This window comes from Heterodontus francisci, chromosome 47 (assembly GCF_036365525.1).
Source record: "Heterodontus francisci isolate sHetFra1 chromosome 47, sHetFra1.hap1, whole genome shotgun sequence".
Classification (NCBI taxonomy): Eukaryota; Metazoa; Chordata; class Chondrichthyes; order Heterodontiformes; family Heterodontidae; genus Heterodontus; species Heterodontus francisci.
The window spans coordinates 6,189,596-6,215,457 of NC_090417.1; the positions used below are offsets into that span (position 1 = coordinate 6,189,596).

The window sequence follows — 25,862 nt, forward strand, 5'->3', positions numbered from 1 at the left end:
CAGCTGCTTTCGAATTCCACAGGCTCACCACTCTCTAGGTGAAGAAATTTCTTCTCATCTCAGTCCTGAAAGGTTTACCCCATATCCTTAGACTATGATCCCTGGTTCTGGACTCCCCCACCATCGGGAACATCCTTCCTGCATCTACCCTGTCAAGTCCTGTTAGAATTTTATAGGTTTCTCGGAGATTCCCCCCTCTCTCTTCTGAACTCCAGCGAATATTATCCTAACTGACTCAATCTCCCCTCACACGTCAGACCCGTCATCCCAGGAATCAGTCTGGTAAACCTTCGCTGCAACCCCTCGAGAGCATGAACATCCTTCCTCAGATCAGGAGATCAAAACTGCACACAATATTCCAGGTGTGGCCTCACCAAGGCTCTGTATAATTGCAGCAAGTCATCCCTGCTCCTGTACTCGAATCCTCTCACTGTGAAGGCCAACATACCGTTTGCCCTTTTTACCACCTGCACCTGCATGCTTACCTTCAGCGACTGGTGTTTGAGAACACCCAGGTCTCACTGCATATTTCCCTCTCTCAGTTTATAGCCATTCAGATAATAATCTGCCTTCCTGTTTTTGCTTCCAAAGTGGATAACCTCACATTTATCCACATTATACTGCATCTGCCAAGCATTTGCCCACTCACTCAACTTGTCCAAATCACCATGAAGCCTTTCTACATCCTCTTCACAACTCACCCTCCCATCCAGTTTTGTCATCTGCAAATTTGGAGATATTACATTTAGTTCCCTCATCTAAATCATGAATATATATTGTGAATAGCTGGGGTCCTCGCACCGATCCCTGCGGTACCCCTCCAGTCACTGCCTGCCATTTGGAAAAAGCCCCGTTTATTCCTACTCTTGGCTTCCTGTCCGCCAACCAATTTTCTATCCATCGCAATACACTAACCCCAATACCATGCACTTGAATTTTACATGCTAATCTCTTATGTGGGACTTTGTAGAAAACCTTCTGAAAGTGCAAATGAACCACATCCACTGGCAGACCTGCTGAGCATTTCTAACATTTTCTGTTTCTAATCCAAGAAATCCACAATTGTGCAGCAGGGTTAAAAGAGTGAGTTTCACCTCAAAACCCTAAAAATAAAAAGCTAATCAAAATAGGAGTAATTCTGACGTGTTCTTTCTTCTGGTTTATTTTTCCCTTAAATACCTTGGGTAGTTGAACATGAATGATAAAACAAAAGGGAGCTTGGAGTTAGTGGCAGCCTAACAATCTGCAAAAGAGCATCAGCAAGAGACAGTGGGTGTCATGAAAATAAGCTGCTTCAGCCACTATCACTTGTAAATTTATCAACTTCAAGAAAGACCTGAGATTAAAAAAAGCACCTACCAACAACCCACAGGAAATTACAGACTTCGAACGGAATTTGATGAAGGAATACAGTTGCATATTCAAGTTTGCAGACACAGTAAGTTGTGCAGACGAGAGGAGAAAGTTACAATGAGAAACAAGCAGACTAGGTAAATGGACAAAACTGTAGCAGATGAGGGGAATTGTGAGTTTCACCTTTGATCTGACAAACACAAGTCAGAGTATTTTCTTAATGGCAAGAGATTAGGAGTAGCAGAAGAGCAAAGGGACTTAGTATGGAACACTCTTCCCCACACCCCCTCTCTGCTGATAGATTTTTCTTAGATAAGCGTATTCAAGGATATGGAGCAAAGGTAGGTAAGTGGATTGGAGGTGAATGGGGGAACAGGCTCAGGGGACAGAATGGTTATATTAACAGACTAGCACTCCAGATGTCCACAACAGCAAGTTATTAATGAGCATTCAATAAATTGAATTAACCAGGAAAAACCATCCAAAAAAGCTGCTGGATAGTCATAAAAACTCAGTGTTAAAAATTCTCCAATCTACACATGCACTTCTGTGTCACTGATTGAGTGCATATACGCTCCCCATAGGGACATGATCCAAGTCCAAAGACTGGCACGGCCAGGACTTAAGGATTCCTCATCTTCCACCAGGCAACACTCAAATTCAAAGAGCTAAAATCACACAAATTTTACTGAGTACTGAACTAGGCCATTGCTTTGAAGAGTTAGTGAAATACCAGCGGAAAGAATCTATGACCCCAGGTTGCACTCATGAACCAGGCTGGCTTGCCAATCACCAACGGTGCACTAGACCTCCTGCATTTGTTACCAGATCATCAATCTGACTTTCGGGGCTGAATTGGCTTTCAAATGACATCATGAGGGCCACCTCAACCCCACAGAGATCACACTTAAAGAACCCCGCATCCCACCCAATCCATAAAAAAAAACTTGCATTTATATAGCAGTCTTTCATAGCCTCAGGACATCTCAAAGTGCTTTACAGCCAATTATGTATCTCTGGAGTGTAGTCACTGTTGTAATGTAGGAAACACGACAATCAATTTGCACACAGCAAGCACCCACAAACAGCAATCTGATAATGACCAGATTATTTGTTTTTAAAGGTGTTGTTTGAGGGATAAACGCTAGCCAGGAAACAAGGGAGAACCTCTAAATGGTGCCATAAGACCTTTTATACGAGGTAGCAGATGGAAACTTGGTTTAATGTCTCAACTGAAAGACGACAGTACCTCTGTCAGTGCAACACTACCTCAGTACTGCACTGGAGTGCCAGCATAGATTTTGTGCTGAAGTCCCTGGATTGGGACTTGAATGCACAACCTTCTGACTCCAGCGTGAATGCTACGCACTAGGTCACTGCTGACACAAGCTACACAAGGAAGACAGTCAAGCTGAAGGAGCTGTACTTTTTGCACTGCCTCAGACAGCTGTTCATGATTCAAGGAAAGTTGGGACCTGGATGCCTGGGGTGCAAAGTTCTCCCCTTTTTATATTCAGTGCATCTACTGCCAACATCAATAAAATGCCAGTACCAATAAAATCAGTCTGCTGTGCTCTAAGGCTCTTCTTGCAAACTACACAGCTTTTCTGTTAGTCTCTCTCATATTCCTCCTGTATGCCTTACCGTACACGCCCATAACTCAAAACACACTACGTGAAAGAGCAGAGACCGTGAAATTGCTGTGGTATTTTTGTTAAATATTAAATAAGTACAATGTGTTGAACGTGTCCCAAGCATCAATCAGCCTGAGTCAACATCTGTGTGATGCACACATAACGCCTTTTCATATTCCGACAGCACAAGGCAGCCATTTGAATCTAAACCGCAAGATGATCCAATTGCTTCTGACACTTTCTTAACCGTGTCCAATTCAGGTCCAGAAAAATTAAAATTAAAATTCCTGTAGTTACAGGCACATTGCCATAAGTAATTGGCATATCTCGCCAAGACCAGAGGTTGCAGAAGTAACTAACCATATGAAATCCAGAAAGTCAATTCCACTGACAATATTTAGAACCACGTGCAAAAATCTGCCCTTTATAAAAACAATTAATCTGGATTCTCAGGGAGTAAGTGCATTCCTGAACCACAGAGATCAGAAAAAGTCCATCACATCATTCAGATAGCTGATCTGAACTGGAGCTTCAGAGCAGAAGGAAGGGAGATGGGATTCAAAGTGATTGCATGTGAACATTCTGTGAGGGCAGGATCAGGCTTCACAGAGATGCGCTCCACAGCTCAAAAGCATGCCAATACACATGAAAAAAAAGGTTAGTTAGCAGGAGTCCTGGAACCCTGCTGGCAACTGCAGAAAAGTACCAGAGCTCAAGTCAGCAGAAGTAGAAGAAGCAAGCTGTACCTAGTTTCTTTAAAATAAAATGTGATGGACAAGTTCTTGACTGGAACCTTGCAAAAGTACTCCCGTGGAGACACAGTGGCATAGTGGTAATGCCACAGCACTAGAAATCCAGAGGCCTAGGCCAATGCCCTGGGCGTTCAAATCCCACCATGGTAGCTGGTGGAATTTAAATTCAAATTAATTAATAAATGCAATTAATTAATAAAAATCTGGGATTGAAAGCTCCTCTCAGGAATGGTGCCATAAAATTATCAATGACATAAAAACCCACTAATGTCCTGGAGGGAAGAAAATCTGCCGTCCTTACTTGGTCTGGCCAACATGTGACTCCAGACCCACAACAATGTGGCTGACTCTTAATTGCTCTGAAATGGCCTAGCAAGCCAGCCACTCAGCTCAAGGATAATTATGGATGGCCAACAAATATTGGTCTGCCAGCAATGCCCACATCCCATGAAGTGAGCAGAGCCATCAGCATTCTTGGCCAACACTTGAGAACTCTTACCCCACATTGCTATCGTTTGCTATCTCTCTCCTTCACTTCAAAACCTCTCAGCAACTGTCCCATTGGTCTCCTCGCCTAATTTCACTCCAATTTCTGGTCAGGTCCATGTCCTTACTCCATATTGAAACAAAGGGGTTTTAACAAGGGGAAATCTTTCTTGAGGGAAGTGGTCCCACCATCTCTTTCTCAAGATTTGCTTGTGAAAATCGAAAAAGAAAATACTTTAAGAATTTGAGGTAAACGTAAATTGAACATTTCTCTACCATTCGCAGGTTTTTAAGCAAAATAAAGGGTATAATGTTCGAGGTAGAGGTTTAATGACGTTATGCTGCTGGCGCCCGAGGAGCCCATACCTCAACATGAGCCAACTGTACAAAGTGGGGCGAGGGGGTGTAAGAAAATAAAAGGTACATTCAACTTGAGGCCCATCCTCTCAAGCCCCCTGCTCCAATTATGGAACCTACAAAGATCACATCTTATGTTTTAAGTGGATGTTCACACATCAAACTGGAAATAGTCAACAATCTAGTATGACAGTAAGCATTTGTTTTGAAAATACCTATCTTTTGAGCTTTTTTTTTATTACTAAGGGACACAAATAGCACAATTAGCTCTACGTCTTTCTTTCATAGAGTTATACGGCACAGAAACAGGCCCTTCGGCCCATCGTGTCTGTGCCGGCCATCAAGCACCTAACTATTTTAATCCCATTCTCCAGCACTTGGCCCGTAGCCTTGTATGCTGTGGCATTTCACGTGCTCATCTGAATACTTCTTAAATGTTGTGAGGGTTCCTGCCTCTCCCACCACTTCAGGCAGTTCCAGATTCCAACCACTCTCTAGGTGAAAAAATGTTTCCTCAAATTCCCTCTAAACCTCCTGCACCTTACCTTAAATCTATTCCCCCTGATTCTTGACCCCTCCGCTTAGGGAAAAAGTTTCTTCCTATTTAACCTATCGATGCTCCTCATAATTTTGGATACCTTAATCATATCTCCCCTCAGCCTTCTCTGCTCCAGGGAAAACAACCCTAGCCTTTTCAGTCTCTCTTCATAGCTGAAATGCTCCAGCCCAGGCAACATCCTGGTGAATCTCCTCTGCACCCTCTCCAGTGCAATCACATCCTTCCTGCAGTGTGGTGACCAGAACTGTACAGTACTCCAGCTGTGGTCTAACTGGCGTTTTATAGAGCTCTAACATAACCTCCCTGCTCTTATATTCGATTCCTCGGCTAATAAAGGCAAGTATCCCATATGCCTTCCTAACCACCTTATCTACCTGTGCTGCTGCCTTCAGGGATCTATGAACAACTACACCACGGTCTCTCTGACCCTCTGTACTTCCTAGGGTCCTACCATCTATTGTATATTCCCTTGTTAGTCCTCCCAAAATGCATCACTTCACACTTCTCAGCATTAAATTCCATTTGCCACAGCTCCGCCCATCTTACCAGGCCATCTATATCGTCCTGTAATCAAGGATTTCCTCCTCACTATTTACGACACCACCAATTTTCATGTCATCTGCAAACTTATTGATCATACCTCCTATATTCACGTCTAAATCATTAATGTATACTACAAACAACAAGGGTCCCAGCACTGATCCCTGTGGTACACCACTGGTCACAGGCTTCCACTCGCAAAAACAACCCTTGACCATTACCCTCTGCCTCCTGCCACTCAGCCAATTCTGGATCCAATTTGCTAAATTGCCCCGGATCCCATGGGCTTTTACCTTTTTAACCAATCTCCCACGCGGGACCTTATCAAAAGCCTTACTGAAATCCATATAGGCTACATCAACTGCTTTACCCTCATCTACACATTTCGTCACCGCCTCAAAAATTTCAATCAAGTTTATTAGACATGATCTCCCCCTGACAAAGCCATGCTGACTATCCCTGATTAATCCCTGCCTCTCCAAGTGGAGATTAATCCTGCCCCTCAGAATTTTTTCCAACATTTTCCCTATCACTGATGTTAGACTCACTGGCCTGTAATTACCTGGTTTATCCCTGCTACCCTTCTTAAATAATGGTACCATATTCGCTATCCTCCAGTCCTCTGATACCTCTCCTGTGGCCAGAAAAGATTTGAAAATTCGTGTCAGAGGCCCTTTCATTAAGAAAGACCAATCAACATCAAGACAAATGAACTACACAATTGTTTTACTACCTTTATTGTTCACAGTAGGTATCATTTTGATAAATATATATATTTTTTAAAAATTCTATAGATAAGTGATTTTGCGATTATTCCCCAAGCCTGGGGATCTTAACTTCTTCCACATCATTTGGACTGACAGGTCTACCTGTGTCATTATCTGCAGTTTAAGGTCCCAGATTGTCAGGAACCAAGGATGCACCACCATCCATGAAATACTAGGAGTGCCACTCTTGTAATTAACAGCTCCTTCAGAGAAGCAATACATTTCCACAATAAATCAGGCACCACAGGAGAGTTTATCACAGAACGTCCATTTTAATTAGCATCAATTGCCTGCCGACAATGGATATCATGGACTACAGCAGACCAGCTGAAATCTCCTGTGTTACTTATTGACATGACTATGAAGAACGATGGATTCAGGAACCTGTCAGAAAAGTCGGCTCAAGCTCAGATAAGTGGAGTCGTCAAAGCCACCTGGGCTTTGGAATTCGCTTACGAAAGCAGGATACTGTGAAACTCCCAGTGCCATCACAGTTATCCCCAGACAACACTCACAACACGACACAACTGAATAAATTCTACCAGTCATTAATTTAAGTAAAAATAAATTCAGCACAAGTATTTTATAACCAAGGCAGATTTTTTCCAAAAAATTTACCAGAAGGAATTTCACCGCTCAACTGACCAAACCGGACGAGTGCTCAGGATGAATTTTCTGACCACTTATCAAACCAAGGATATTTGTGAGACAAACAGGTTGTCTCTAACTGAGTTCTGGCTTATAATGGGTCATTGTATTCAGGCACATTGAAAGGAATTTGATAATTTATTCTTTAAAGGCTGCCAAGAAAGTAACCTACTTTGATTCTCCAATTAAAAGGTTATTCAAGACATCAAGAGAGGTTAAAATTGGAGCAGCCTGAGAATTTCACATACAATTCCTTCAGCGTGCCAAATTTTTACAGCAGTGCTTTATCATTTCAATGAACTTCCAAATACTAGATGAAGCAGACTCATTTTGGAGCTATACATTACAGCTTGGTATCTAGACTATTGAGGCGCAAACCTTACAGTTTGCTCCTGGGTGGGCTTACTTTTGCAAGCAAAAAAGCAATGTGATACAATGTATTTTATTTAATGTAAGGAAAGAAGATACAAACAGAACAGGTCTACAAAAGATACAAGTAGATGCAGTAACTGAAAGAAAAAAGATCAAAAGGCAATTTGTGCAAAGACGGAGTCCAGACCTCCACCCACCATACTCGTTTCTCAACTGAAGGCTCAACATCTTCTACATCCTAATCAGCAGCCTCCAAACTCAAGCCTAACTCATCCAGAACTCAGCAGCTTGTAACCTACTCAGTACCAAGTCCTTTGCACCAATCACATTTTCACAAATCTCTTCAATCCCTTCTTCATATACAAATTCTTATTTTCAAATTGAATGCATATTCTTTCTCTGTCCAGCCACATACTCATGGCTTCACTCCAATCTACACCCTCAAAGTTTTCCATATTAATTCAAATCTCCCACTCTTCTGATTTGGGCTGAACGTGCATTCAACTATCCCTTACTTCTGTTAAATTGTTGCTAGCCAGACGTTCAGCTGCCACACCATGGCACTCTGGAACACGGGTCCCAGCCTCCTCCACTTCACAACCTCTATATGCACCTTCAGAAGTCTCCTGATAATATATTTCTTGAACTGTGTCTTCAGCCATGTAAATGACTTATGATGCCTTGTAAAGCACTTCATTAGGTTTAACACATAAAAGGTGCTGCAGTCATTGTCAGATCACTTTACATGAAAAGGAGGCAGCGAGAGTTTAATTAAGAACTCTCCAGCACCTTCAAACTGCAATTCAACAGCAAAGACCAGTGCTGGAGACCCAGGACAGGGATGGAAGAAAGCCCCTTTAAGAACACAAGAACATAACAAATAGGAATAGGAGTAGGTCAAACAGTCCCTCAAGCCTGCTCCACCATGCAAAAAGGGCTAAACCTCCACCTCAACTCCCCTTTCCCACTCTATCGATCTCCATCTTGAATACAGTCATCGACAGTATCTCAGCTCTCTGGGGTAGAGAATTCCAAATATTCACCACCATCCAAGGGCCTTATCCAGAAAATGATCCCTCGTATAGGCCTTCCAGCCAGGGGAAGCAGCCTCTCAGCATCTACCCTGGCAAGCCCTCTCAGAATTTTATACATTTCAATGTGATAAAGGGAAAAAGGAGATGACATCGCTGTGAATCTAGCAGGAGGTTGCTCGCTTGCCCTTTAGAGATAATGAAATGTGAGATGCAGGGGAGCTTAAGTAGGGATTGGGAAAAAAAAATTAGGAAAGAGAAAATAAATTTACGCTTGACTACCAGAATTACATTAGCTTCCCAAATCTCCAGTTTCCCTCTTCAAAAACAGAGGCTTATTGCATTATTTCAGAAGATTGTGGAGATTTTTTTTTTAAACTTCAACCATCTCGGTTACATGTAAAAGAGGGAGTGCTTTTGTCAAAGTTTGACATCAGAATAGGAAATGCAGTAATTCTGTGCTTCAAACATGCAAGGAGCAGCACCATAATAACATTATAAAACCTCCTTATATACGGCTACATAAAGAAGATCAAAAGCATTCAAAAGAAGTCAGCAAAAAGATTAAGGAACAGCATATGTGAACCAGTAAAACCAAAAAGGATACAACTCTCAATCCTCTTTCAATTGGATCGACGATGACAAGGCCTCGCGGTGCATATGTCTTCTCATTCTGTTCCTGGATGTATTTGGCGATCTTTTTCAACACCTACAGACAATAAAAACTGCATCAGTAAGACAACACAGGAAATACATTAAAAATCAATTCTGGATGTGGATCTGTGTCAGCAGCATCTATCAAAAAAGTGGCTTACACAAGACTACTGAAAAGATGGAGACAGAAGGAGCAGAGAGCTGGGATCAGGTTATTGGCCCATCCTCTCCATCACGGAAGAGCATCATGATTGGGGAAGTGGAATGACAGGGTGTGGGAGAAAGAGGAAAGCTGAATTTGAATCCAGTTACACATTCTTAGTACTTTCTTTCGAGATCCACAAAATATAATGGATTGCACAAATCACCTAACTCATAACATGGCTCAATGCATCTATTCTTGGGGAGTTTGTTCGTGAGGACAGGGGTGCAGAAAGTGAGGGCTGGTGGGCTCTGGTTTCTTTAGGTGTGAGGACTAAGTATGCCTCTGCTAACTTATAATGTGCATTATCTATTCATCGATACTGCTGTCCGTCATTCTGACAATGAATGACACAAAGGTAGCCAGGCTGCCTGAAGTCACTTCAATCTTCTATTCTCCATAGCTGTGAAGCTGGACCATTTTGCAAAACCAATAAATTTGTGACACATATTCTCACTGGAAAGATTGTGCGACCAGTACTCTCTTACCGGCTTATAAAGGGAGCCCTTCATACTTTAATTAAACCCCTGCATATTATTTCAAGTCACAAGAAAGTTACAAAATGATCCAATCAGCGGATAGATTTGATTCTGCTTGGTCAATCCCTGCAGTCTGAATCCAAGTTTCCATAACATATTGCGTGGAAGTCTAACCATTTCCACATATTTAGCAAGGGATTAAAAAAAAACTAATGTTTCCACAGATCTTCCACTTATTAAGGATAAGCGTCAGAAATGCTTCAAATGGCTAACTTAACATTCTCCAGAAAAAGGCTGTTTGGGAGTCATCCAAAACTCTTATTATTACCAGGAAGGTTAGTAACAAGAGGGCCAGTATAGCATTGATGTGTGAAGGATTTTTCAGAGCTAAAAATGGCAGATGGTTCCCTTCAGTGTATTTGGAAACAGCCAACAAGAAATGGTTTCATTCAAGTCACGGTCCAAAGTCGTAGGCCTCTCAACAGCCCCACGCTTGACAGTAGGGTGCATAAGTTTGGGAACAAGTTACCCACCCACCTGTTTTAACACTGCTTGTCCAAACAATAAAAAAAGTTAATCCATTATGTTCCCAAGGAACATATTACAAGAACAGTTACATGCCTAACATCCTTACCAGAAAATCAAATATAACCAGATTCCAAATCCTAAAATTATTCAACTCACTCTCCCAGCCCCAGCTATTACGGAACATTATTTTCAAGATAATTTACAACCATTTTCAGATGTTTGGGTGGGAAAAGTTTCCAGGTTACAACTATCCTATTGGCATTCCAATTGCTGGAGTAACAAAGTACTGTATTTGGCTTGCAGCAGTCCTATCCATTTACTTAACTTGATAGCCATGCAGAAAACTGACTCACCTTCTCATAATGGGTCTCCATGCACAAGAAGATGGTGTATGCAGTCAAGCATGCCAAGCAGCCCTCCACGTAGGACTGTCCCCCAACCTTCTCAGCCTCTGCATAAAGGTTGTTTAGTACCCTGATGGTTTCTTCAAACTGCTGCCTGTCAATCTGAGGAGAGTACAGTATTCACACAGGAATCACAAGGATATCAAAAAGGCACCTTTTATCCAAGCTCTGCTCTCAAACAAACAGGCTATTGTTCACTGGGAACTGACTAAAGCAAAGTTCGTAGGTTTGTGCCTCAAACTTACCTCCCAAGTAAAACCATAAATAGAAGGGGGGGGGGGGGAAATCTACTGAAGTCCTGATGTAGAAAATAACCATGAAAATCAAAACCAGTCATATATGCAGATTACCTCACTGAATGTTTTTTGTGTGGTTCTGGAAGCTTAGGGGAGAAAAAAACCCCTCACCAGCTCAGCAGTTTGCAATCACCATAGTCTGGGTGAGAGCTTACATTGCCGAATAAAAGCTACTTCCACATTGTAACCAGGGAGGCAAGGCCAGACAGCCACTGAAAGCACCAATAGCATACAGCAGAAGAGCCACACATAGTTAGACCTGCTATGTGGAGGTGCTTTCACTTTCAACATTCAGATAGTGGGAGAGTGACCATGTTCGGTGCTGGCAAATTTGAAATGCCAGTTCATCATATCATTATTAAAGCTAGTTCCCAATCCCAGTGCAGAATTTTGGACCCTAGAAAACTAAGGTTCTCTACTGTCGATTAGAATGGGGAAGCCAGATTCAGCATTCAGAACCAGCATACTGTTGCTCTTAAACTATCCCAATTACAAGAATACTAAATGTAAAAGCAGTTTAGCATGCAGTCCTCTCAAATGACTTGCAACAGCAATCCTTGACACTATTTTCCCCAATCATTCTATTTGCCATGGAGAGACTAATCCTAAAAGTTGATAGTTATCCTGAACCCAATGTATCCACCCCTCTTAAAATAGGAACCGAAGAAGCATCAAAGCCTGTGCTTGAAATAGTCTGAACTAAAAACTTTGTGGCAGAATCATGTTCGGTGCTGGCAAATGTAATATATGTAACAGGACCAAACACCATCACTTGGCTTCAACATCAGTAAAAAGCAAGTCAGCACAGTAAGCCTACCTAACGGTGGGATAGCTGACTTCAGTTTCCGCAAATGGCACTTCAGCCAGCTGAGAAGCAGCTCTGTTTGCGCACAAGCCCAGCAACTGACTGAAAAAAACAACAGCAAAATATTGCAGATGTTGGCAATCTGAAATAAAAACAGAAAATGCTGGAAGTACTCAGCAGGAGTTCTGACGAAAGGTCATGGACTTGAAACTTTCTCTCGTGTCTCTCCACAGATTCTGTCAGAGCTGCAGAGTATTTCCAGCATTTTCTATTTGCATAACTGACTGAGAAGGTGGGGAAGTTATGGAAATGAGTAGGGCAGTACGAACAAAACCCAAGACTCAGCTGTTATACTGCCGTATTACAGCCAAGTTTCACAACTGACTCAAGTGTCCAATTCCTGACAGCAATCCTCCCGCTCGAGTGGATGCACTTGATTGAGCTGCTTTATTACACCAGCAGGGTCAGTCCACAAGAAATCCCAGTTTTCCTATAATAGACATAAGAAATAGGAGCAAGAGTAGGCCATTCAGCCCCTCAAGCCTGCCCCACCATTCAATAAGATCACAGCTGATCTGCCCCAGACCTCAACTCTTCATCCGTGCCCTCAACTCCTCGATATTTCAAAAACCTATCTACCTCCTCTTTAAATACTTTCAGTGATCTCGCCTCCACAATGCTCTGGAGTAGAGAATTCCAGACGTTCACTACCCTCAGAGAAGAAATTCCTTTGCATCTCAGTTTTAAATGAATGTCCCCTTATTCTGTAACTATGTCCCCTAGTTCGAGATTTCCCCACTAGTGGAAATATCTTCTCAACAACTACCCTGTCAAGCCCCCTCAGAATCCTGCACATTTCATAACCAGCTTAGTAGCTTCTTACTGCAGTTTTGCAGATAAAATTTCCAGCAATTGACAGTCATTGAACCAAAAGACACTGACCCTTTAACTGAATAGTTTCTCTGATTTGTCAGCTGTACCACATTTATAGCCAACTAGTCACCCGTTATAGAAGTAGTTGTATGGATTGTACCAAAGCTCATATTAAGCAGTAACAGCAAGTTCAATCAAAGCACTATGCAACTAAAGCCAAATCTGTTGATGCAATCAGCTGTAATTGCGTATTCCTGGGAGCAAAGGCAAAAGTGTTTGGAGCCACACATGACACACGATGCATATCAGATTTAAATACAAACAGTGTTCAGATTGAAATTTTGAGATTCAGTACATTCTACCATCCACCTTTCTTCCAACAGAAGATGGTTTTCAGCCTTCTACATGCAGCAGAGAGCGAGAAGTAAAGATGACTGATGCAAAATGTTTAGCATGAAGAGAAGTGACAATCTTGAAATAGACACATCAGTCACAAGGAGAAAAGATTCAGGTACCAGGGACAATAAATTAGGAATGACAGGATTTAGACAGAACTTTCTCCAAAGAGCATTTGGCTTTTCGGACAAGTTAGCAGGAAACACAGCTTCAACACAGTGTAAAATAATCAGAGACAACAGTACTTCAGGAAAGAGGAAGCAGTGAAAAGTATGACAATGAATGAAAAGGTGCGGCTTTGATACATTATCAAGTACTGGATTTAAAGCGGCCAGCGGCCACTGCCTATACCTAAACGTTCCAATTTCATCAAACAATGCTGTAGTTCCATCTTACCCTGGTCTCCAACTCGGAGGGGAATTTCGTCTGAAACTGGCACACTGTTCCACTGGAGTAGTCTCTCTGAATGAAGACTTTAGATGTCAATGCTGTGTTCTGTCTCAGGTCTTGCAAGCAATGTGTCTACAAAGCAGTGAACATGAAATTAAGACACAGAACAGAAAACTCCAAATGTCAGTCACATCTAAAACAGGACGAGGTACAGACAAAAATTTCACAAATCTTCCACAAAATTATTGGTTATTATATCGCCAAAATTTTGATAATTATCACAGGAGCAGAGATACGAAGGGTCTTCCCCAGCACCAAACAGACCATTTTTGCTTCACTATTGCCATCTCTGTATCCGGTAGCTGTGGTGTGCTGGATAATCCAACGACCAAGATGGTCACAGAGCATGTTTGGTGTCGCCACAAAAAGGGGATGTATTGAAAATGATGGACCTTGCTCTGAATGGTGCATGTGGATGTATGAAAAAGCAAAACAACATGAAGCTAATTCCATCATAGTGAATTCAGCAGCACTAGTGAAGGTTGAATTTTCAAGCAGGTGCAGCCCAAACCACCGCACAAACTGCACAAAACGCAATACATCTAAGAAATATTCATCATCTCGTATACATAGATTAAATGTAAACCCATAATTTGCACAATACTTGGAAAGGTCCATGGGTTGATGATCACAGTCACCTGCCAACCTGCATGATGGAAAAAAGATAATTTTGTTCATCTGGGCACTGTTTAAAGGTAAGGGAAATTTGACAGTTTTTTGTCAACAAGCAGGGGAAAGAAACTGCATTTCTACAGTCAACTAATTCAGAAGTACAGGATGCAAGTCCATTTGTCACACCCAAAATGTCCAGCAAAGGCAGATAAGGTAAGTTATGGTATGGCCAGAAGCCAAGTAAAGTTTGTGGCATCGCACCTTAATCTACCTATTGTCAAATGCACCCTTCTAACACTTCAACTTTAAGTGCATCCGTAAGTTTGTACCAAATAATCACCAACTGGATTGTGAACTTGCGCCCACTTGAAATTCATTTGCAGTTATCCAAACACATTTCACACTAGATTCTTACAGCCAACAAAAGGATAAGATTTCCAGCCCATCATTTTGCTCTGGACTCAAATGCAGGTTTCGGAGTTGAAACAAAAATATTTGAGCCCAATGCACGCCCACAAGAATTACTCATTCCTTTTTTAATCATATGGCAAACATATTAATTTTACAAGCTCACTGTCAAATTCTGCAGAAAATAAAACCCCAGATGGATTAAAAATGTCGGGTCAGTACAACCCTTGGTCTGAGAGCAAGAGACTTGGAAATTGAAAACGTTGTTTCACCAGCTGTCCCTTCGGGACCACTTGCCTATGGAGGCAGAAAAGGCTTCAGGGAAGCTGCTTTCCTACTATAGGACTTCAGCCCCCAGGGAGCAATGCGTGCACAAATAGCCCTTTTTCCGCTCATTAGTTAAAAAGAGAGCCCTGTCCTGAACACAACTGTACTCCACGTGAAAGTTACTCAATTTAGAACACTGGCTGAGATAACTGAACATGAAGTTTTAGAAAAACAGAAATCCCAGCAGTTCACAACACCCTAATCTTCTTAAAAGCAATCATTTAGAAGGAACTTTGTTAAATAGTTAAGTCAATTAGAGGAAAATAAAAGAGGGAGCGCAAAGCACTGGTAGAAAACTTTTCTGAAATTAAGATATCATAGAAATAAATATCTCAGAGAGCAAAGCTGGGCAGAACACAAATGAATCACTTGGCAAAGTATCACAGGGTTGGCTATACCCGTGGGACCATAACCCAACATGAATCAATACCCTCGGGCAAAGATCAAAATATACTGTATTCAATGTGTGTTGAATTATTCGCACTTGGATTGCAACTGCAAGATAAGGTGACTGTTGTGTGACATGGGTTCAGAATGTATATCAGCTATCCTCAAACAAATGCTCAAAGAAAAAATAATTCCAATCACAGGAATATGATACAAACTTCACAAAAGATGGAAATCACAAGATACTGGCAAATACAAGTTGAGTATATCCAAAGCAGATGATCTACAAACAACTCGTGCCACAAGTGAGAAATTAGTCAATAACTAATAGGTCATCTCTTCTCCAGCAAATCTGCATTCTTTAGCAATAAGTAAAACTAAATTCATTTGTGAATTTTAAACACAAAATACATAATACAGACTGGTTTCTTTGACACTCTTCTCTTGCAGTGTCACATTCAATTAAAAATTCAGCTCCATTTGAAGAAATAAAATGGAATCACCTGCTGACTCTGAGGGGGAATTGGGTGGGTATTGGTCAGGTGGGATGTGAAAATGTTAAAAAATCTCACACCCAACCCCAACCACTTCCAGTTTTAACAAAGGTAAGACAAGTTGTTCCCAGGAGGCAGGTTTGTTGTTGAAATATTATAATGAGAATGCATGCCTCCAATTTAATCTCCATTTTAAATTTCGCTCTGGCTGGCTGGGTTTTTTGGTCTTCTGGAAACCAGGCAGCTAAAGGAAAGCCTTTCCACTTAGCTGCTGGCTTCAGCTTAACTGCTTCTGCACCTGGCAACCCCCAACCCATGATCATACACTAATCCCCCAGCCACAATCTCCCACCAACCCTACCTGACCCTTCTAATATCTCCACACAGCCACCTCTATGCTTCAGACACACACCCTCACCCCCAGATACACTATCTCTTCCTCCCTGTGCTCCACTCACTGGCTGTGGCCTAATGCCACAGGTATCCCTACACGCCCAGACAGCTACCTAGCCTCCAACATGACTGGCTGCGCCTGGGAAACAAAGGAAAAATGTTAACCAGTTCCTGCCATTACATTTGGCAGTACCCGAGGGTACCTTCCTGGTTTCCCGACCACAAAACAGTATCCCCTACCCCTAACTCCCTCCGAGTTAATATCAGGGCCTGTGTTTGACCTCCGGAATAAGGGTCATTTGGTTGTGGCACAGTCCCAGAGGGCTACTATTACCTGTGGAAGCACATTACAGAAAGAGACAGCCCTCTGGATTGGATACAAGGGCATCTCATGGCAAAACACACCTAATTAGGTACTCACCCAAGAGTCAAAACAACCACTGTGTGGCCTGCGTACACGAACTACATTTTTAAAAAAATATGCAGTGAAATTCTACTGCCCAGGCTTCAAACATGCAACCCCAAAAGGTTCTGATAATCAATTTGGACTGACAGAAATCACCACACAAAAAAAAGGTTGAAACTACTATGGTGAAACCAGACTTAAAGTGATCTTGTTCCAGTTTGCACAGCCAATTGAACAACCCTGCAGAATGGCCTCTAGTTTTGACCAAGCTATTATGTGCAGTTTCAAGCTAGATTTAGCAAATTAATTTCTGATGAAACTCCCACAGTAAACAGGCTGACAATGTTAGCATGAAAACAACAGGTCAACATCAGCAGTCTTCCAGCCAATTTTATTCCTCTTGCCCTGAACACGTCCAAACGTGATGGAATCAGATTCCAGATGTGCCCTCTGGTACCGCACAGACTACTGGAACATGCTGAGGTGGGGGCGGGGGGGGATCACAGGCAATGGCTTGATTTTTTTCCCCCTAGAGTGGTCACTGGCTGATGATCAGGAATCCCATCCCTGGCCTATTTTCAACTCCGAACTGTACCGTTCCATCGACTGCCTCAGTTGAGCTCAGATGACTGAGCATAGGCCAAGAATCAAGCCTGGGGCCTTCTCGTCTGTACGGCTGCATTACACACTGCCTTTTGCCAATTTTCATATCCTAGGAGCCCAAGCCAATACAAATACTTCCCTGCTGTATGTTTAATTTTAAAAAGACGCAAGCTTTGGATCCGCTATCAGTATTTTCTGTTCACAGCACTGAAATGAGTGCTCACCGTCATGAGAGACAGAGTATTTTCATACTGCAAAGGCAGAGATACATAATCCTGCAAAAGAAACAGAAAATGCTGGAGCTACTCAGCAGATCAGAAAGCATCTGTCGAGAAAGATACAGATGACTTTGTCAGAACCTGAAAAGTTAGAGACGCAACAGGTTTTAAGCAATTTCAGAGGCAGAGAAAGGGAGTGGGGGTGCAGAGAAAAAAAAGGGAAGGTCTGTAATGGATAGCAGCATGAGGTGGGAGAGATTAAATGACAAAAGGGATGATTGTGCAAGGCAAAGGAGATGGTAATGGAAAAAGTAAAGAAACAAAAGATGGGTCTAGAGATATAAATACCAACAACAGATTAACAGCAATGGTCCAAAAACAATGGGAGCAGTGGTTATGATCTGAAATTGTTGAACTCAGTATGGAGTCCAGAAGGCTGTAATGTGCCTAATCGAAAGATAAGGTGCTGTTCCGAGAGTGTACATCGAGCTTCATTGAAACAGTATAGGAGGCAGAGGTCAGAGCAGTAAAATGACAGGCAACTGGAAGCGTAAGGTTATCCTTGCAGACTGAATGGAAATGCTCTTCAATGTGGTCACCCAATCTGTATTTGGTCTCCCCAATGTACAGTAGACTGTATCAGCAGCGAATACAGTACATAAAAGTAGAAGTAAACAGGAGTTTCACCTGAAAAGGTGGGAAGGAAAGGGGGTAACATGGCAGATGTTGCATCTCCTTCACTTGCATGGTAAGGGAAGGAGGTATTGGGGGTGACTGAGGAGCGGAGGGGAAGATATGCTTGCTTTTATACATTATCCTGTATTCAGTGGGAATGCCCCAGAAGAATTTGGTGCCTTTTGGTTGAGGAAGCACAGAATTGTGAAGATGCATTTCCCTTTCATCAACGCAGAGGGTTTTCCTCCTAACTGCCATGTGATCACCTCAATCAGCGGACGAAGAAATCAATAGACAGAATGAAACACTCCTCTTTGAACATATCTCAAAAAACCTTCAGAGTATGTGAAATTAGAAGCTTCAAGAAGTTATTGTGCAACTGAACAGCTGGGCTTTTCATTTTGATTTTTGTAGCAGCTTCAAGCAATGGTTCACATTGGTGACAGATTCCTTTTGCAAAACTTCACGAGAACTAGTTTGTTCTGGAAATATATCATTTTACCCCTTTGCTGAACCCTCCCCTTCCAACACACTTGAGGACATTAACTTCTTCCTTGCTCCATCAAAAGCCAAAACAACCCGTTCGCAAGCTTTTGTCAGCAGCTGCTGATTTTGCCAGAGATGACTTCCCTGCCATAAAGAAAAACAAACACCCCAGCAAGGAGCAGCACCTTCAAAAGGGAAAAAAAGAAACAAAATGTTTTTTCAAGGAAGACCAGATCAATGAAAGAACTCTACACTCTGAGCTAGAAGGTGTGGGTTCAAACCCGGCTGCAGTCCTTCAGCACACAATCTAGGCTGAGACTTGATGTTAAGGAAGTTCTGCAGTGTTGGAGGTGCAGTCTTTCAGGCGAGTTATTAATTCAAGGCCTTTCCTTCCTGTTCAGTTAACATAATAAGATCCCTTGACACTACTGCAACAGCAAAGGAGTGCTCACTGTGTCCTGGTCAACATTGGGCGGCACAGTGGCGCAGTGGTTAGCACCGCAGCCTCACAGCTCCAGCAACCCGGGTTCAATTCTGGGTACTGCCTGTGTGGAGTTTGCAAGTTCTCCCTATGTCTGCGTGGGTTTCCTCCGGGTACTCCGGTTTCCTCCCACATGCCAAAGACTAGGTAACCAACAGCTGCTTATATTTATAAAAGCAAAATACTGCGGATGCTGGAAATCTGAAACAAAAACAAGAAATGCTGGAATCACTCAGCAGGTCTGGCAGCATCTGTGGAAAGAGAAGCAGAGTTAACATTTCGGGTCAGTGACCCCCTTTCCTTCCCACCGTTTCAGGTGAAACTCCTGTTTACTTCTACGTACTGTATTCGCTGCCGATACAGTTCCGAAGAAGGGTCACTGACCCGAAACGTTAACTCTGCTTCTCTTTCCACAGATGCTGCCAGACCTGCTGAGTGATTCCAGCATTTCTTGTTTTTGCTTATATTTATATGTTGGTTGATAGGTAAATGGGCCATTAGCAATTGCCCCTAGTATAGGTAGGTGGTAGGGAAATATAGGGACAGGTGGGGATGTGGTAGGAATATGGAATTTGTGTAGGATTAGTATAAATAGGTGGTTGATGGTTGGCACAGACTAGGTGGGCCGAAGGGCCTGTTTCAGTGCTGTATCTCTAAACTAAACATTTATTCCTCAACTAATTGCACAAAAAAGGTCACTTTTCTCCTTGCTGTTTGTGGAGAACTTGGCTCTGCACATTTCCTACAAAAACAGTGGCTACCCATTAAAAGTACTGTGTTCTCAGTAAAGTGCTTTGAGGCATCTCTTGCTTTATTTCTGTATTAAATTGTAATATAAATTTCCAATAAAGGATGGCCCAAGTGTTTTCAAACGACACCTGCGTGACAACTTGAACTCCTGTGACATAACAGATTACTCCAAAGCTACCTTTTCAAATTAAAAAAAAAAAATCAGGTTTAATTTGAACAAGATAAGGCTGACAGTGGACATAAGCCAGTAGCTCAGTCAAGCCTGTCAGATGACATCACAATCTTCAACAGCAAAACCTGAGTAGTTTGTGAATATCTGTGGAACACCATAGAAAGATTCTAAAAGCACTAAAAAGCAAACTTTATAAAATAAAAAGACTCTTTGATCCAAGTTTTCTTACTACAGCAGCCATGGACTGCAAGGAAGGAGACATTACTGTGGGCAAACTGAAAGGTGAGTGAAAGGGCAGTAAAAGTACTTGACATCACACGCAGCACACAGTGCATGCACTGGAGTATCCAAGGAATGCTTATGAGTCAAGATGGGATCAGAAGATGGGAAAATAATGATGCATTGTGACTTCAAAACGCTTATTGATCTGGTTATTTAGTAGAATTCGAATGGAATTTGAGGTAAGAGCTGGTATTTTATTTTAACAGTACTTGATTAAATTTTCACTTGAAATAAACTGATAGGGTGTCAGATGATTTGAAGTGGTACCAGATTTTACGGTTATCCTGAAGAGGCAACAAAGCGTATACAGGTAACCAACAGCTGCTTATATTGATATGTTGGCTTTAACATGCAGCAAAACATATCATTATGCTTCACAGAAGCATTATCAAACAAAATGTGACACCGAGCCACATAAGGAGATATTAGGTTAAGGACCAAAAGCTTGGTCAAAGAGCTAGGTTTCAGGATCGTCCTAAAGGAAGAGATGCAGAGAGGTGGAAGGGCTTAGGGAGGGAATTACACAGAGTTTAGCGCCAAGGCAGCTGAAAGTATGGTGCCAATGGTGGAGTGATTAAAATAAGAGATTCACAAAAGGACAGTACTGGAGCAGCACCGAGATCTGAGGGCTTTCAGGCCCTGTGGTAACATTGCCCTCACTCTCAGTGTGAAACACCAGGCTTCCCATCACAAGATGTCACAGAACTGAGCAGACAACCAAAATAAATCCACAGTAAAAATTCATCAGTCACAAAGGCTGTTTTTTAATACAGCACGCAATCAACTGTTTCAATACTAAGCCATGGCTAGACAGTTGATGATAAAATCTTGCAAATCTGACACCAAATGTTTCCGCAGATGCCAAGCAATGTTTGGGAGCTTCATACTCATAGAACTGATGGCATTGAAGGTATGGACTCAGCTTCGAAAAATGGTACGGTGACACAGTACAGAAAGGGTCATGAATAAATGTGATAACTGCATAGGTAAGGGTTTCAGCAGCATATGTGAAGGGCAGGGGCATTTGAAAGTGGTTGCATCTTTATTAATCACATTTTCAGATGATGAGAGACCTTTTGAGCCTTGCAGTTCTTGAGGTCAGCGAAAGCATTCATTCAGTTTCTAGCCTGGAACTCGTTCTCACGTGAAAACAAAATCAACTGACTACCAAAGAAGCTTCAAGACCATGTCGACTTTGAAGAGCCATATACTTGCTAGTTACCACATCTCCAATGAAGGTTCCAGCAATGAATCAGCAAAAAAAAAAGTCCCTTCGATTTTTTTTCAACAGTGTACTGACAATACAATAAGATATGACATGACATACTGCCAGCACCATGAAACCATACCCAAACATAAATTGCTGCCTTAAGAGTGGGGTGGAGAAGAAGGGAATTAATTATTGACAAGGAGACTTGCAATCTCACATCCTCTGGCCAAATTGCAATGTGTAATTCAGTTGCCAGCTGCAAAACAGCCTTCAAAACAGGGTGTATTGGACTTGAAGTCATGCATTGAGTGGAAACTAAACATGTCACTCAAATCAAAAGTAGAAGCTAAGAGTCCAGTTGTGTTAAGAGTGCACAAGTCTAAGTAATGAAAAAAAAAATCAGTATTTGAAAAAGCATACCCTCCAACATGAAACACCGCACCCTTAGATATAAAACAAGATTACACACATCATTTCATTTGCCAAAAATATTGCACACTTGAAAGGGGAATAAAGGATGGGAGGGGAAAAAAGTCTACTCTCACATAAAAGAACTGAATTAAATATCAGTAACCTGGGACCAACTGACCATTAGTTTACTTTAAAATCAGGTGAAAAGTCAAGACTGGTTTTTGGGGAAAACTTCCTTGTCTGCTCTTCCTTCTGGTACTCCTATTTTTAAATTTAAATCTTTTGAAATGACACCCAAAAAGTATCAGAAATGATACACCCTTCACATGATAACTGCATACAAAACAGAGGAAGTTACTGATTTAAAGACAAACTTGAATTTACCTAACACCTTTCACGACCTCAGAACAGCTCAAAGTGCTTCACAGTAAATGAAGGGCTTTTGAAGTGTAGTCAGCGTTGTAATGTGTGAAACACAGTGACCAAGCTCCCACAAACAGTAATGTGATAATGATCAGAAAATCTGTTTTAAAGTGATGTTGATTGAGGAATAAATATTGGCCAGGATACCAGAGGGAGAAGTCCCCTTCTCTTCTGCGAAATAGTGTCATAGGATCTCTTACATCTGCTTCAGAGGGCATACCTCTGTTTAATGCCTCATCCAAAAGAGTGAAAAGTATTAACGATCATTTTATAATGATTGACCACCACCCTGTTTCTGGGAGGCTGCTGAATTTGTTGAAATGGCAGCAGCGTTTCACAAGGCGCCTGTCAGTAAAATCACAGCAGAGGCTGGGGGAGTGAAGCCACGGAGCAGTTTTACGACAACACCCAAGGATTACTGTCCAACGACGCGTCCCCTGGGACAAACACTCGCCTTACACCAACCACAAGCTCCGGCCAGTGCTCCCCTCCCCCTCCTCATCATCATCTCCAGACGTCCCGGAGCTGCAAACACCCGCCTTCACCCTCCCTTCCCAGCCATTCTACCCGATCACTATCCTCTCACCTCCGCCATCTTCAGCCGCCGCCTATTTCCGGGTTGGTGTGTCCCACCTTCAGAGTTCCGACCGGCCAGCGGCGAAACGAAAGGGCCGCCCTCTAACCCTATACTGCCAGTCTGGAAACAAGCAACACTGCTGCTTCAAATAGTCTCTTATACTTAACATTATATTGAAATATTTTTACATCATGTTTCTTTATATTATTCATGTTTAACCTGATTTTTTTTGTATTTATTACATAGGAAAGTAATTTGGAGTAGGAATATAACAAGGAACTTTCGGAATCTCTACTCAGGAGGAAAATTTTGCATATATTAGGATTTATTGCAGATTTTATCATTAATATTGCTATCAATATTTGGAACTTATATATAAAAATGTTCATATTAATATATTTTAATACATGAAGAATAACTTACATAGAATTACCTAGAATATACACCACAGAAACAGGCTGGTCTGTACTGGTACATATACCCCCCCACGCATCTCCTCCCACTCGATCTACCTCATTTCAGCCTTTCCGCATATCTTTCTATCTCCTTTTCTCTCATGTACTCATCTAGTTTCCTTTTGCTATTTGCCTCAACTACTTCCTGGTAGCGAGTTCCACATTCTAACCACTCTCTCAGTAAAGAAATTTCTCCTTTCCTTCCTATTGGATTTATTAGTAACTATCTTGTATTTATGGCCCCTAGTTTTGGATTTGCCCACAAGTTCTCTCCACATCTATCCTGTTCAACCCATTCGTAATTTTAAAGACTTCTATCACATCTCCTCTAAGTCTTAACTTTTCAAATTGAAAAGGCCCCAGCTGTTCAATTTTCCTGGGAGCTGTAACCTCTCAGTCAGGAACTATCCTTGCAAATCATTTTTCACTTTCTCCAGTGCTTCTATGCCCTTTCTATCATATGGAGACCAGAACTATGCACCACCGTACTCTAAGTGCAGTCTGACTAGGGTCATATCCAAGTTTAACATCATTTCACTACTTTTGAATTCCATTCCTAGAAATAAATCCCAGTGCTTTGTTTGCATTTTAAATTGCTTTGCTGACCTCAGATGCTGCTTTTAATGATTTGCTTACCCACATCCTTTTACTTTTCTACCCCATTCAGTTTCTTATTGTCGAAAGTGGATGTGATGGTCTGTTTTTCCTACCAAAGTGCATCACCTCACATTTATCTATATTAAAGGTGATTGACCTGCCGAGTCTGCAAGTTTTCTAATGTTTTCCTGTATTGTGTTGCATTCTTCCTCAGTATTAGCTGTACCCCCAGTTTGGTATCCATCTGCAAATTTTGATATTGAGCTACTTCTACCGAAGTCCAAGTCAGTAATGTAAGTTGTGAGTAAATGTGGTCCCAGCACTGATCCTTGTGCAACACTGCTTTCTATCTTCCCCTAATCTGAATAACAATCCTTTACCCCTCTTCTCTGCTTTAGTTTTTAGCCAATTTGCTATCCATTCAGCTATTATCCCCTGACTCCACATGCCCTAACTTTTCTCATGTGCCTATTTCAGTTTTGCAAATGTTATCAATTATTTTCTCCCTTTCTATCCTGACTGTATTAATATTCTTTTAAAGCTCATCCTCCAGTATAATATCTATTCAATTATCTTTAATACAAACTTCTGCAATTTCTCTGTCAATACCCATGAGTTAATCTTGCTCATCCTTTAGTGGTCCTATCCCTACTTTAATTTTCCTTTTTATTATTTATGTGTTTGTAGAACACATTATTATTTCTTTTCAAATTCTTTGATAATTTGATTTTGTAATTTCTCTTTGCCTTCTTGATGGTTTTTAAAACTTCTCTCCTAAATTCCTTATATTCCCTTTTGATCCCTTTCCTTTAGTGTCAAAGTACTTCTTGCATGTCTTTTTCTTCAGATTCAATTTTCCCTTAAGTTCTTTGCTCATTATTCATCCATGGTGCGTTTAATTTGCTTGCTTGTTTTTGGCCTTTAGAGAAATATATTTCTCTTGAAGGCTATTAGTTACCATATTCAAGTTTTTCTACTGGTTTCTGTCTCTTTATTTTCCAAGATTACTGCTGCACAGTGGCAGCAGTTTGTACCATCTACAAGATGCGCTGCAGCAACGCACCAAGGCTCCTCAGACAGCACCTTCCAAACCCGAGACCTCTACCAACTCGAAAGATAAGGGCAGAAAAAGCATGGGAACACCACCACCTGCAAGTTCCCCTCCAAGTCACACACCATCCTGACTTAGAACTATATCACCATTCCTTCACTGTCGCTGGGTCAAAATCATGGAACTCCCTTCCTAACAGTACCGTGGGTGTATCTATCTCACATGGACTGCAGCGGTTCAAGAAGGCAGCTCACCACCACCACCTTCTCAAGAGCAATTCGGGATAGGCAATAAATGCTGGACTAGCCAGCGATGCCCACAGCCCATGATTAAATTTTTAAAAAATTCTCTCTGTTTACTTTCTTTGGTTGCACCTTCATTTCCTCATAATGTTCTCTTTTCCAATCCATTACCTTCGTTTATGTATACTTCAGTCACTCTTAATCCTAATCTTGAATCTTACTACATTGCGATCACTACATGTCTATATACAACTTCTTTAACATAGAAAAATGCCTGAAGGCACTTCACAGAGTTAATATATAAAACAGTTTTCCTGTAAAAATGAGAGGCCCCGAATTTGCAAAGAGTGGCGAAGGAATGGGGCTTGCTGTTAATTACACGTACAGCTATTCACAGACGTTTTGCAGGATTTTGAGTGGCAACGTAGAGTATTGAGAGCTCCTTTCCAGTGTAGTACACTTGAAATGAGAACTTGGACCTGTGTGAGCAGGGCAAGCAATCGTGTCTGTCCTCAACAAATTAAATTAAAGAATCCTCACTGAGCCACCAAGTGTTTAAACCAGAAAGTGTGAATTAGAATATTTAATTCAATGTAAAATCAAGTACAGAAGTCAA

General features: G+C 41.6%; 1 protein-coding gene across 1 annotated transcript in view; it reads right to left on the reverse strand.

The window, feature by feature from the left end:
* Window positions 1-22,947, reverse strand: part of LOC137357206 (golgin subfamily A member 7-like) — a 32,886-nt gene extending 9,939 nt beyond the window's left edge. The window contains exons 1-4 of the mRNA XM_068023364.1: window positions 22,911-22,947; window positions 13,533-13,658; window positions 10,716-10,868; window positions 9,107-9,208 (exon numbers count right to left, since the gene is read on the reverse strand). Coding sequence (XP_067879465.1) covers window positions 9,107-9,208; window positions 10,716-10,868; window positions 13,533-13,658; window positions 22,911-22,919 — 390 coding nt within the window. The 5' untranslated portion in view covers window positions 22,920-22,947. The remainder of the gene's footprint in view (window positions 1-9,106; window positions 9,209-10,715; window positions 10,869-13,532; window positions 13,659-22,910) is intronic.
* Between the last annotated feature and the right edge of the window lie 2,915 nt (window positions 22,948-25,862).